This window comes from Geotrypetes seraphini, chromosome 7 (assembly GCF_902459505.1).
Source record: "Geotrypetes seraphini chromosome 7, aGeoSer1.1, whole genome shotgun sequence".
Classification (NCBI taxonomy): Eukaryota; Metazoa; Chordata; class Amphibia; order Gymnophiona; family Dermophiidae; genus Geotrypetes; species Geotrypetes seraphini.
Window position 1 is genome coordinate 87,891,507 of NC_047090.1, and position 13,306 is coordinate 87,904,812.

Consider the following 13,306-nt stretch of genomic DNA (forward strand, 5'->3'; position numbering starts at 1 on the left):
AGGCCATTTCTGTCACAGACCCTCACCACTGGTGCTTGCAGTGTCTGGGACCCAAGCACCATTCCGACTCCTGTTCCCGCTGCTTGTCCCTTCAGAAGTCCACTTTCAAAAATTGGTTACTGTTCGGCGCCGCAATGGAAGTGGAATCCAGTTCATCTCCGACACTGTCCGCACCGACCAAGACGACACTGAGGGTGGATCCACCAACTTTGACTCCGGTGTCACAATTCACCATGTCTCTGGGTAAACTGGTTAAGAAGCCTTCCACTACCCCTTCTGGGATGCAGATCAAAGATACAATGAGTCAAGTCCTGCCGATCTCGCGTAAGTCCCGTAAACGCACAGCTCCGATATTGGTGAGTGCCTCCTCTTCGGCCTTATCATCCCCGGTAGTGCTGCCCGATTCACAATTCGAATCAGTTCACCGATTCACTTCGAGTGAATCGATTCGAATCAATTCAAAACAAAAAAAAATCGGCTACCCAATTCGGCTGACCCTCCCCCCTCGTCCCTTAAAGCAGGAGCGGCAGCGCTGCTCTTGCTGGCCGGCCGCTGCCGCACCTGCTTTAGAGGGTGAGGGGGGAGTGGCAGCCGGTTAGTGCTGCTGTCCAGTTCCCCTCCCTGGCTTCCGGTTCCCCCCCACCAGCGTCCGTTTCTCCCCCTGGCATCCGGCTTCCCCCTTCCCCCCCTCCCCGGCATCTTGCTTCCCCCCTGGCCTCCCTGCACCGTTTACCTTATAGAAGCAGCCTGCAGCAAGATCGCAATGCCAGTGATCTTTGTGCTGCTTCGGTGTTGTTTCCTCCGCCGCGGTCCCGCCCCCCATTTGTTTATAATTGGGTGTGTAGGTATACTAATATATGATATTAATTTAAAGATTCCCAAAACATATGAAGTCATTAAATTAAAAATTTTGTAAAATTTATGAATTTGATTAAGTTCTATGAACAGTTATTATATATAATGAATATTTCATATGTGATTTATTTTTGAATATTGTTTTAAAGAAGGTCTTTTGGGAGTTTATCATTGCTCGATTTAAGATGTGTGTCACCAAGTTAACACTATTAATAAGGAGTTGGGGAGGGTGGGTGTGGGACAGGGTACAGAAGATAATATTAAGGGTAGGAAAACTTTATGTGCAAAATTTTAATATATTGGAAATGGTGTCTATTTTAAGTTTATTATATCTGATTATTAAAAAAACAAATTATATAATGGTGGTTAAGCTTTTTTCACTAAATGTTAATGGCCTTAATCATCAAATAAAAAGGAAAAAAATGCTTGCCTTTCTAAAACAACAAAATGCCGATCTATATTTCATACAGGAAACTCACCTATCAGTGGTAGATGTCATATTTATAAAATGGAAAGAACAATTGCCATACAAGAAGGGAATTATAATAATTTTAAAAAGATTTGGTGGCCATTAACAAATTATTGTAATGAATAGACATCATTTTCCACTGAAAGTTCATTTATACGTAGGGGGCGGGGGAAGGGTAGAAAGTTCTTTTAAAGGTCTTATTAATAGATAGGAATACAATATGTATATGATATTTTGAATTCAATTACTTGTGGGAAGAGTAGATGGGGAGGGAATAAATTTATGTATGTAAAATCATAATTGAATGAATTTCAAGTGATATGTAAAAGTTTAATATGATGTAATATTGTGTATTTGTAAGATGGAAAAATGAATAAAGAATTTGAAAAAAATAAAAAAAATTATTTATTCATTTTTAAAACTTTCAATAAGTGCAACAAAGATACAATCACTATACACGTTAACATCACTTATGGCCCATCAAAGACTAATTCACATTAAATATCCCCCCTCCCTTATAATAATAATAATAACAACTTTATTTTGTATACCGCCATACCCAGAGAGTTCTAGGTGATTCACAGCAATTAAATTAAGATTACAGACATAGTAGAACATTGGAGTTAACCATTTTAGGAATATACAGGTCATTGTAGTTGAGAGGAGTATGCAAGAATGTACAGTAGGGAAAGTGCGGTCATTGAGTTAAATTTTTTATGTGGGCACAATAAGAGGGGAAAATGAAGGTTCTCGTGAGTTGGTGGGAGTTAAAGGAGTGAGATGGTGTTAGGGGTTCTGTCCATGGAATAAGTGAGTTTTGAGTTTTTTTCTGAAGTCAAGGTAGGTAGGGGCGTCAAGTACAATTTGAGATAGCCATAAGTTAATTTGGCTGCCTGGAAGGAGAAGGTTTTGTTAAGGAACCTTTTGAGGTGGCATAATTTTAGGGGGGGGGAGGCGAACAAATAAGTTCTGCGAGAGTATTTATAGTTGTGATTTAGCTTGAAGTGCGGGTTGAGGTAGCTTGGGGATAGACCAAATACAGTTTTGTAGCAGAGGCATGCGAACTTGAAAAGGACTCTGGATTCGAATGGCAGCCAGTACAGTTTATGGTAGAAAAGGGTGATGTGTTCCCATTTGTTTAAGCCAAATATAAGGCGGACGGCGGTGTTCTGAATCAGTTTTAGTCTCCTGGTGGTTTTTTTCATGGAGCCTAGATAGATGATGTTGCAATAATCCAGGATGCTGAGAATTGAGGTTTGTACTAGCAGGCGGAATGAGTTGTCGTCGAAGTATTTTTTTATGGTACAGAGTTTCCAGAGCATCGAGAAGCTTTTCCTGACGGTAAGGTCAGTGTGTTTCTCAAGGGACAGGTGTTTGGCTAGGGTGACTCCCAGTATTTTTAGGGTTTGTTCTAGGGGGAAGTCCGATCCATTCACTTGAATTGAGGTATCTTTGATTTTGTTGTTGGGGGTGGCCAGGAAGAATTTAGTTTTGTCAGAGTTTAGTTTTAATCTATAGGATAGCATCCAGAGTTCTATCTGCCTGAGTATGTGTGATAGAGAGTTAAGCACCTCTAGAGTGAGACTGGTTAGTGGGATGACTATAGTGATGTCATCTGCGTAAATGAAGAATTTGAGCTTGAGGCTGTGCAGGAGGTTACCTAGGGAGACGAGATAGACGTTGAACACGGTGGGGGATAGGGGTGAGCCCTGGGGAACCCCACAGGAATTGTCCCAGCTGTGGGAGAAAGAGTAGTTCTTGATCACCTTGTAAGATCTATTTCTTAGGAACCCGTGGAACCAGTTGAGAACCTGGCCGGAGATGCCGATGTGTGCAAGGCAGTCTAGGAGAATGGTGTGGTCGACAAGGTCGAAGGCACTGCTTAGGTCAAGTTGCAAGATCAGGGCATTGGAACCTTGGCTGAAGAGTGAGTGCAGGTGATCGAGTAGAGAGGCTATGATGGTTTCGGTGCTATGGCTAGAACAAAAGCCCGATTGGTTGCCGTGTAAGATGTCGAATTTGTCCAAATATGTGGTGAGTTCTGCATTTACCGCCCCTTCTGTTATTTTGGTGACTAGCGGGATGCTGGCGATAGGTCTGTAATTAGACGAGAGGTTGGGAGGTTCTTTTGAGTTTTTTATAATTGGAGTTATCAGGATGTGGCCTTGCTCTGCTGGGAAATTTCCTGCGGAAAGTAAGGAGTTGATCCATGTCAACATGTTGGCTTTGAAGTGGATTGGGGCAGTTTTCATGACATTTGGGGGGCAAGTGTTCAGTCTGCAGTAGGAGTTATTATATTTGTTGTAGTATTTGTTAAAGGATTGCCAGTCAATGGTTGTGAAGTGGTTCCAACTTAGGTCAGTTCTGGAACCTAGGTCTGGATTGGATATGTTTGTGTCATGGAGGATTGGGAAGTGCTCATGGGGATTGGCGGGGGCAGTTATTGACGATCTTAATTTCTGTATCTTGGAGTTGAAGAAGTCTGCTAGGATGCTAGCTGATAATGTGGATTCCTCCCGGGTGTCAGTGAGTGTCTCAAGGTTGTAGAGGTCGTTGACCAGATTGAAAAAGTTTCTGCTGTTGGTTGTAACGTTTCCAATTTTTTGGGCGTAGAAATTTTTTCATTTATCCTTGGTGAGGTTTTTGTAGATATATTAATTTGTGCCTCATCTAAGTCTTTGGACAGCTGATGGCACTGAGTGTTCAAGTCAGTGTTTTCTTGTCTTAGGCTAATAACTCCCCTTAATATTCCTTGAATGAAAAGGCATTTTCTTTTATTTGTTTTCTTTCTAAACTCCTGAGAATGAGAAACCATTTGTTTCTGAATATCGTGACATGTGTTTTCTGGAAAATTACCCTCATATGGACCCCCTTTCTTGTCAAAATATTTGTGTACAATATCTGTGAGTTCTTGAAAATCAAAAGGGTTCATATTTGAGGCTGCAGAAGTCTGCCTTGGTTCGTGGGCCTTGCTCATCCCTGTCTGTGTGTAGCCTTTGAGATTGAAATGCTCCCACTTATGAAGGAGGGAGACTTTAGTTAATAGGTAGAAAATCGAGGTAAAGCGTGTTAGGCAAGAGTCATTGGCATAAATAATACACTTATGCCCACACCTGCCCACACTGGTTACTACCTGAAATTTACAGGCAGAAGTTTAGCAGGAAAAAAATATAAGAAGTCTGTTAGAAGAGCAGAGGTGTCATCTGCCAGTTCCAGTCCAGTGTGCACTGGGCCTTTCACCAGGGCAGAGACTGACAAGAAATAGAATTAAAAGCACAAGGTAAAAAAGTAAAAGTTATTAGTACAGATGTGGCGTGTCTTAATTGAGTGACTGTTTTCACTTAGAACCCTGCTTTTCTTCAGAGCAGCTCAAATATTCTTAAATGCAACACCCTAGCAAGCTTATAATAGCAAATCATACAATGCAAACTGGCACAGGTAACTCTACAAAGACTTTTGATAGTAAAAATCTCACCAAATATAAAACCCAAAATATTACTGAAACTTTTCACAAGTGTGTCATCCAGTCTAAAACAATTTAAGGGTTCCAGAAGGTCTTTTGATTTCTATCTAAATCTGTCTATCAATTTAAAAAAAAATTGAATTCTACTTACCCAAATGAAATCATCAGGAAGGACCGAGACAAGCCCCCAAAATGTCAGGTTTGTTAGTGGCCCCCACAATATTAGGTGGTAGGGGTTAAGTGAGAGGCGCCCTGACAAATGCCCGGTCCCAGGTTCAGTTCCCTCACTGAAGATTCACCAGGAAGTAGAATCAAAGAGGCACAGCCAGAGGTGATTGCATAAAGAATATATTATAGAAATTGTCTTACAGAAAAGCAATATTCTGAAGCATTACAATAATTAAGCATTACAATTAAGCAGAGAGCAAAGCAGTTTCCCTGCCTTACAGAGTCCAGAAGGAAGTGTGAAGTTTCAGGGAAAGGCAGAGAGAGAGAAAAGGGGGATGGGGTGATGCTTCGTGTTCCATAGATAAAGAGAAAGATAGACAGAGAAAGAGAGAGCTCAAGAGATAGAAGAGAGGACCAGAGTGCCAAGAGCCAAGAGATAGATAGATTGATAGCCTTTTGTGTGTTATAGAGAGGAGGATTTTATAGCTTGGAATCTTATTCTGTGTATAGAAACTATTGTATGTCCCAGTATCTTTCTGTTTAGAATTTGTAAACTGTTTGAAACAATGGTTAATTTAATTGGTAAGGAGGGTGTGATACTTGCAGGCATGGTGGATGGGATTAGTCTCTGGCTTCTTTGTCTCATTCAAGCAGTCTATCTTCTTGATGTGCACCTGGACCCATTGTCCTAAGCACCCTCTTAATCAGACATTAACACCTTTTATCTAATCATGATTCAATCAGGGCTACTTGAAACATATCAGGGATACTTAAAACAGTCTCCCTGCCCTCAGGGTCTATCTGCATTCCCATGCCAGAGTCAGATTGATATAATTTCCCATAGGCCTTCGCTGACATAAGTAATGCCAACTGAAAATCCTGAATGGTAGCGATAGCTATGCTGACATTCATCGCATTTGATCCTAACAAGTTGGGTCATCCTTTCACTAAACGGACAATATCCAACTGGTTGGCTGCCTGTATCTCATTCTGCTATACTCAGACTGGACTGCCTCTGGAAAGTCATGTCACTGCTCACAAAGTCCGTGCTAAGGCAGCTTCTGTAGCTTTCCTTAGATCTACCCCTATTGAGGAAATCTGCAAAGCTGCCACCTGGTCCTCATTTCATACCTTCACTTCACATTACTGTCTGGAAATTTTTTCCAGATGGGATTGGCACTTCGGCCAGTCAGTTTTGCAAAATTTGTTTTCTTAAAGACCCACTCTCCCTCCATCCCTTTCTAGTTAACTTGGAGGTCACCCATCAGTGAGAATATGCTGCCTGCTTGTCCTGGGATAAAACACAGTTACTTACCATAACAGGTGTTATCCAGGGACAGCAGGCAGATATTCTCACAACCCACTCACCTCCCATGGTTGGCTTCTTAGCTGGCTTATCTTAACTGAGGGACCGCGCGGCTATGTTGGGCGGGAAGGCACTCGCCATGTGCGGTGCGGGCTAATCGCGAACTTTCTAAGCTTAAAGTTGCAATCCACTTTTCAAGTGTCCGAACTGGGGCTCCGTCAGTGACGTCACCCATCAGTGAGAAAATCTTCCTGCTGTCCCTGGATAACACCTGTTACGGTAAGTAACTGTGCTTTATTCTTGATGGAATATTATTATAGCAGTCCTTAAATATGTAGCATTTTCTCTGTCACAAAGAATTCATCTGAAAACTAATGAAAGTCTAAAGAAAGTCAGATTAATAAAATTTGGGTGAAAAACTGAGTTTATTTGCTGACATTTTTGGGACAGTATATAGTACTAGTTGTTCTGCCCTTCACAAAGAAATGCCCAAACAATGTGTGCTCTTTAAACCTTAAAATCTAGGATATTTGAATTGAAGACTGAAATTCCAAGTTCTGCCTCAACATGTACAAATACTCCTCAGCTGGTCAATAATGCTGTGCATTATCTGGCACTTGCACTGCACCAGATAGAGCAAGGCATAGAACGCAGGTTTCTTAAATCACCACTTGGTAAGTACTCAATGTTATCCATTGCTTTCTATAGAAATCTAACTATCATTTGTATTGGAAAGAGTGGCTATGTCTAGATTATAAAATTGTATTTTATGGGAAACTTCCTTCCTGCAAGATGATGTAAATTTTAGACTTTTGGGCTGGCTTGCTAATATTTCTTGTGAGGTTCATTGGTAAAAGATATGTGGTTGAAACTTTTTTTTATTCTTTGCTTTGCTTTTATTTTTTAAAGCATAACCTTTAGAGTTTCTAATATGGCAGACACACTATTCCTGAACACTCTTGGGTAGTCAGCCTCTCAACCTTTTCTCACGAGCACTCATGTAGGGAGCTTCATTTGTATTCTTTTGCTCCTCCCATCCCTCTGGGCTGTCCTTCAAGTCCTCCGTTATCTTCCTATAAGCAAGACAGAAGGAGCTTGTCTTTTCTGCTCATGTTTCTTTTCATTTTAAGCATTCTTTTTTGCTACCTTTTGTGAGGCTTTTTGGTGCTGTAGAGGATGCCCTTTGTGGGCAGCTCTGGCTGAGGTTGAAAGTCTGCTTCCAAGGAGCAGACTGCTTGGCGGTGCACCCACTTGGACAGCATGCACGGATAGATCTAAGGCTCAGGGACTATTTCCTTGGGTGCACAGCTCACCCTAGGTTCATCTGCAGTGGGCTTCAGCACAGGCTGCGTGGTTCTGTGGCAGTTTTTCTCCAGGATCAGGGCTGACTACATTCCTCACCCTGTTTTGCGTGGGCATGTTCCAGTGGAGGTTGAACTCTCTGGCCAGTACATCGAACCCAAGACACAAGCAGTTCAAATTCCAGGCATGTTAAGGCAGAGGTTCTCCTTGTGTGCTGTTTACAGCTCCCATACTTACAGCTCCCATTACACAGCATGACACAGTGACTAACAGGCTTGACAGCCTAGCAGACCAAATCAGGGGGGTCTTTAAATCAGAGTTTCTTCACTTCTGGGGTTAGAAGTTCCCCCAACTCTAAAATCCTAAAATTGCTATTTTTTATTTTTCTGTGTAGCTCCTTGAGCTGTTTTTAGCACTAAAATCACTGCTGTGGTGGCCATCTTGAATTTCCCAATTTGAAAACAAAAGCCTCTGTCTGCCCCAAAATACCTCATTTTTGCTTCTAAACAGGTGGAATGGATTCCTCAGGCTAAGGATACCTTGGATTCATGCCAAATTGTGTTGGATGGCTGTCCAAGGAGTGTCCGTATTTCAAGTGCTGTGCGGCATGTGAAAAGGGTGAGAGCTGCTGGCTTAGCCTCTTCTGGTCTCTCAGGTGGTGTCAGAGCCCAGTTGGTCCAAGTAACAGGGGACAAGGTCCGAATTTAAGCCAGAGAATAGCGCAAGTGCATCCCCATCGAAATGTAGTCATAACACGACTGGAATACCCCAGAAAGGGACTAGAGTCCATGGGGCCATCTGGACGTCCTGGTCAGGGGATTCCCGCCTGAACTCATTAAAATGATGTTTTCAGCTTATATGGTTAACTAGGGCCACCTGGAACCCTTAGGGAGCATGGCTCTGACGGCTCTGTAGGGGTTTCCTCCCCACAAGAGCGCAGTTCCCAGGAGTAGTTTCATGCGCAGGTCAGGGAAGTTCAGTTGGAGGACGACTGAGGTGCAAGAGACTTTAGTTCTATGCCTTTACTTTTTCAGTTAGGGTCCTCTATAGCAGAAGATGTTACTTTATCTCTGATGTGGGTGGGCTGGTGATCTTGGTGAGGACTCAACTGCGCAGCTCTTATGAGGCTAATGAATCCCTCCAAGAACTGAAGTTAAAAGGCTTCTTAGATCTCTGCCAAGCAGTGCTCACTTATGAGCAGCACCAACGCACAAACCTGTTGCTTTCCCTCACATCAAGACATTACAAAAATGCTATGTCCAATGGATGCAGCATTTAACCAGGCTTTTGTTCACCCAAAGGTGGATTTATTGGTGATGCAAGTTAACAATCGTACCTCCCTTCCCAGTGAAGCATCGTAGTATTGAAGTTGTCCAGGTAAGGAAAGACTTGGAGACTAAGTCTTTCCTTACCTGGACAATTGGTTGATCGAGGCTGTATCATCTCAGGAAGTGGTCCAAACCACATCTCAGACCATTTCTTTTCTACATATTCTGGGATTCGAAGTCAATTTCCCCAAGTCACATCTCAACGTCTTCAGTTCAATAGAGCTATCCTAGACACCACTCTCATGAGGCGTTTCTTCCTCCGGATTGACTGAATGCTCTCTCCAACCTCTGTCAACAGATCTTTTCTCTTCAAACCATCTCTGCGAGACGCATGATGGTTCTTCTCGGCCACAAGGCTTCCACAGTACATGTGACACTACTGGCAAGGCTACTTATCGTAACAGGTGTTATCCAGGGACAGCAGGCAGATATTCTTACAACCCTCCCACCTTAGCTGGCTTATCTTAACTGAGGGACTGCGTGCCTACATCGGACGGGAAGGCACTCATGCATGTGCGGTGCAGGCTATTGCGAACTTTGTAAAGACTTAAAGTGGCGATACATTTTTAAAGTGGTCCGTACCGGGGCTCCGTCGGTGACATCTCCCATCAGTGATTATCTGCCTGCTGTCCTTGAATAACACCTGTTAGGGTAAATAACTGTGCTTATCCCAGGACAAGCAGGCAGATATTCTCACTAGTGGGTGATGTCATCCGACAGAGCCCCGATGCGGACGTCTCACAAGCATACTTGCTTGAAGAAACTTCAGAAGTTTCGAGATGCCCGCACCGCACATGCGCGAGTGCCTTCCCGCCCGATGCACCGGTCATGTCTCCTCAGTTCTTTTCTTTCCGCGGAGCTGAGAAGTTTGCTTCAACTCTCTGCGCTGAGTGAACCTGTATTCTTGCCTTCTAGAGCCGCGGTTTTGAATTTTAATTTCTCTTAATCGTGTGTTTTCTTCTGTCGTTTTATTTATTTTTTTTTTTAAATTTTTCCGAACAATCGACCGGGTCGGCCGCGTGGCTGGGGCCCCGCTCCTTCGATCTAGCGGCGGAGCTTTTTCAGCCTATGTCCTGGCCTATTACCGGTTTTAAGAAGTGTATCAAGTGCCAGCGCGCGATTTCGTTGACGGACCCGCATCGACGCTGTTTGCAGTGTCTCGGGCCTGAACATCTTCCGAAATCGTGCCGGCCTTGTTCCACTCTAACAGCACGTGCTTTCAAGCGTCGCTGTTTCCTGTGGGAGTCGATGTTTGCGATGGAAGCTTCCAAGGAGCCTTCGACTTCGACCAGCGCTTCGCCTCTACCTGCGAAGTCGTCATCTACTCCTGCTGCATCGGGTCTTTTGAAGCCGGCCTTCTTTGTTCCGGCTTCGACCCCGCCTCCTGCTCCGGTGCCTTCTTCGGTCTCCTCAGATCAGGTACCTCCTCAGACCATTCCCCTGGTGGTTCTTAAGGTGCCTAAGGCTTCCAAGGCTAAGCACTCGACCACTCGGGACCGCGAAGACCGTACAGGGGGTCCCACTTCGAGTGCAGCTCCCCCCTTGTCGGCTTCGCTGCGGTCACTCCTGGAGACCCAATTCATCGAGCTTATGAATACCATGGGGCCCAGGTTGATTGCCACAATCCAGCATGGGCATGTGGAACCTCCTCGCGGGGGCGAGCCGCCCCCTCCTCCTCCGCCTCGCTGCTCACTCTCACTGCTAGGAGACAAGGAGCGGCGCTTGGCCGCCAGTTCATCGAGGCGTGCTTTGTTTAGTGAGATGCCGCCTCTGGAACCTTTACCCGTCCCGGCCGAAGAAAACTGGGACTTGCCTTCGGGTAGTCGAAGCCCTAGACGTCGTCAAGAGGAGTTCTTCCGGAGTCCCTTTCCTGCCAAACCATCTCTCGACCCATGGAATGCTGCTCGAGAGGCGTCAGCCAATCCTCCTCTTCGCTCTATGGCCTCCAGCCCCATATATTCGTTGGAGGCCTCTGCAGAGCCTCTGGGCAGCGCCGTTCCTGATCTCCTTCGAGACGGAGGGAGGGGCATCGTTCCAAGCATTCTTCGAGGCATTCGTCTAGGCATTCTACAGTCTCGCCTCAGAAGAAGCTTCCTCGTGTGGGGTTTTCATCTTCGGATATCTCCCCTCCGGGCCCGGAGTTCGAGGATACCTACAGGTTGTTCTCTCCTTGTAGATCCCATGCCTCCTTGGATCAGGAGGCCTCGACCTCATCATCCATCTCGGCGTCCTGTCTTGGCGGACCAGCTGTCTTTTTCATCTTTTCTGCGGCAGATGGCCAATGATCTCGACATCACTTTGGACTCGGGTTCCCGCTACTCCAAGGAGTACCTGGATACCATGCATCTGCCTCATCCTCCTGCTGAGTCTCTTCGCCTACCTCTCCACAAGCTCCTCGACCAAACCTTTATGCGTTGTTTTGAAACACCGTACTCATCCCTGCCGTTCCTGGCAAACTGGATGCCAGGTATCGCACGGTGCATCATAAGGGGTTTGAGGGCTCCCAGCTCTCCCATCAGTCACTGTTGGTCGAGTCCTCCCTCAAGCGATCTCATCCGTCCCAGGTGTATGCCTCGGTGCCACCAGGCCGGGAGGGGAGGACCATGGATAAGTTTGGGAGGCGCATCTACCAGAACTCGAAGATGGCTTCCCGAGTTCTCAATTACACCTTCCATTTTGCCACCTATTTGGAGTTCTTCCTTCCAGTGCTTCGAAAGTTCATGCCTTACATCGAATCTCAATCTCGTTTTGAATACGAGGAGGTCGTCGCCTCGCTGTCCCAGCTGCGTCTTCAATTGATGCAATCCTCATATGATGCATTTGAGCTCTCGGCACGGGCGGCTGCCTGTTACGTGGCCATGCGTCACTTGGCATGGCTTCAAACCATTGACATGGACCCGAACCTCCAAGACCGGCTTGCTAACGTCCCATGTGCTGGTGCTGATTTTTTTGATGAGTCTATTGAGACCGTGATGAAGAAACTTTCGGACCATGAAAAGTCATTCCAGTCCATCCTTCGTCCCAAGCCTAAGCCTGCTCAGTCTCGACCTTCTCGACCGCCTTTGATATATCAGCGGCGTTACACTCCCAGGCAGGCTCCTCCTGCGAGGCAACCAGCGAAGAGAAAGCCCCCGCAGAAGTCTCAACAAAAGCCTCAGCCTTCTGCTGTTCCCAAGGCTCCTCAGCCTTTTTGACTCTGTTGTAGGGAGCATAACCAACACCGTTCTGTTATTCCCCTGTCTTTCCGATTGGGGGACGCCTCCATCATTTTTACCATCGATGGATGGCTATAACCACCGACCTTTGGGTCCTTACCATCATCAGGGAAGGATATTCTCTTCAATTCCATCGGGTCCCCCATCCTCCAAGAGAGTATCCTTCCAACTTGACCCAGACCGCCCTTCTTCTTCAGGAAGCTCAGGCTTTGCTCTGGCTTCGGGCCGTCGAGCCGGTCCCTGTGGACCAACACAACTGGGGGTTCTACTCCCGGTACTTCCTTGTTCCTAAGAAGACGGGCGACCTGCATCCTATTCTGGACCTCAGGGTGCTCAACAAGTTCCTGGTCAAGGAGAGATTTCGTATGCTGACTCTAGCTTCTCTCTACCCCCTCCTTGAGCAGAATGACTGGTTATGCTCTCTGGATCTGAAAGAGGCCTACACTCACATTCCCATTCATCCGGCCTCTCGCAAGTTCCTCAGATTTTGGGTGGGACATCTGCATCTGCAGTATCGAGTGCTTCCCTTCGGCCTGTCCTCGTCTCCCAGAGTCTTCACAAAGTATCTGGTGGTGGTGGCCGCTGCACTCCGGAACCATGGTCTTCAGGTGTTTCCCTACCTCGATGATTGGCTCATCAAAGCCGCCTCGGCTCCAGGGGTCATCTTGGCGACTCAAAGGACTATTTGGTTCCTACAGAGTCTGGGGTTCGAGATCAACTTCCCAAAATCTCATCTGCAACCGACTCAGTCTCTTCCCTTCATCGGGGCGGTTCTCGATACTGTTCAACTCAGAGCATTCCTTCCTCCTCAGCGCCTGGATGCTCTGCTTCATCTCTGCCAGTCCGTGTCTTCTCGCCAGTCCATCTCAGCGAGACACATGATGGTTCTCCTGGGTCACATGGCCTCTACGGTTCATGTGACTCCTTTTGCCAGACTTCACCTCAGAATTCCTCAGTGGACCCTGGCTTCTCAATGGATGCAGGTGATGGATCCTTTGACTCGTCACATCCTGGTCACTCCTGCTCTGCAGCAGTCTCTACGTTGGTGGATGATCTCTTCAAATCTATCCAGAGGTTTGCTGTTTCATACTCCCCCCCCCAACCAGAAGGTTCTCATGACCTATTCCTCGACCTATGCATGGGGGGCTCATCTGGACGGTCTTCGCACTCAAGGCTTCTGGACCAGTGCGGACCGGCTGT

General features: G+C 45.9%; 1 protein-coding gene across 3 annotated transcripts in view; it reads left to right on the top strand.

Annotated features, from left to right (window-relative positions):
- BAZ1A (bromodomain adjacent to zinc finger domain 1A) overlaps positions 1–13,306 on the top strand; it is a 510,052-nt gene that overhangs the window by 353,397 nt on the left and 143,349 nt on the right. For all 3 annotated transcript variants that reach the window (XM_033951344.1, XM_033951343.1, XM_033951345.1), the window contains exon 21: positions 6,787–6,935. In XM_033951344.1, coding sequence (XP_033807235.1) covers positions 6,787–6,935 — 149 coding nt within the window. The remainder of the gene's footprint in view (positions 1–6,786; positions 6,936–13,306) is intronic.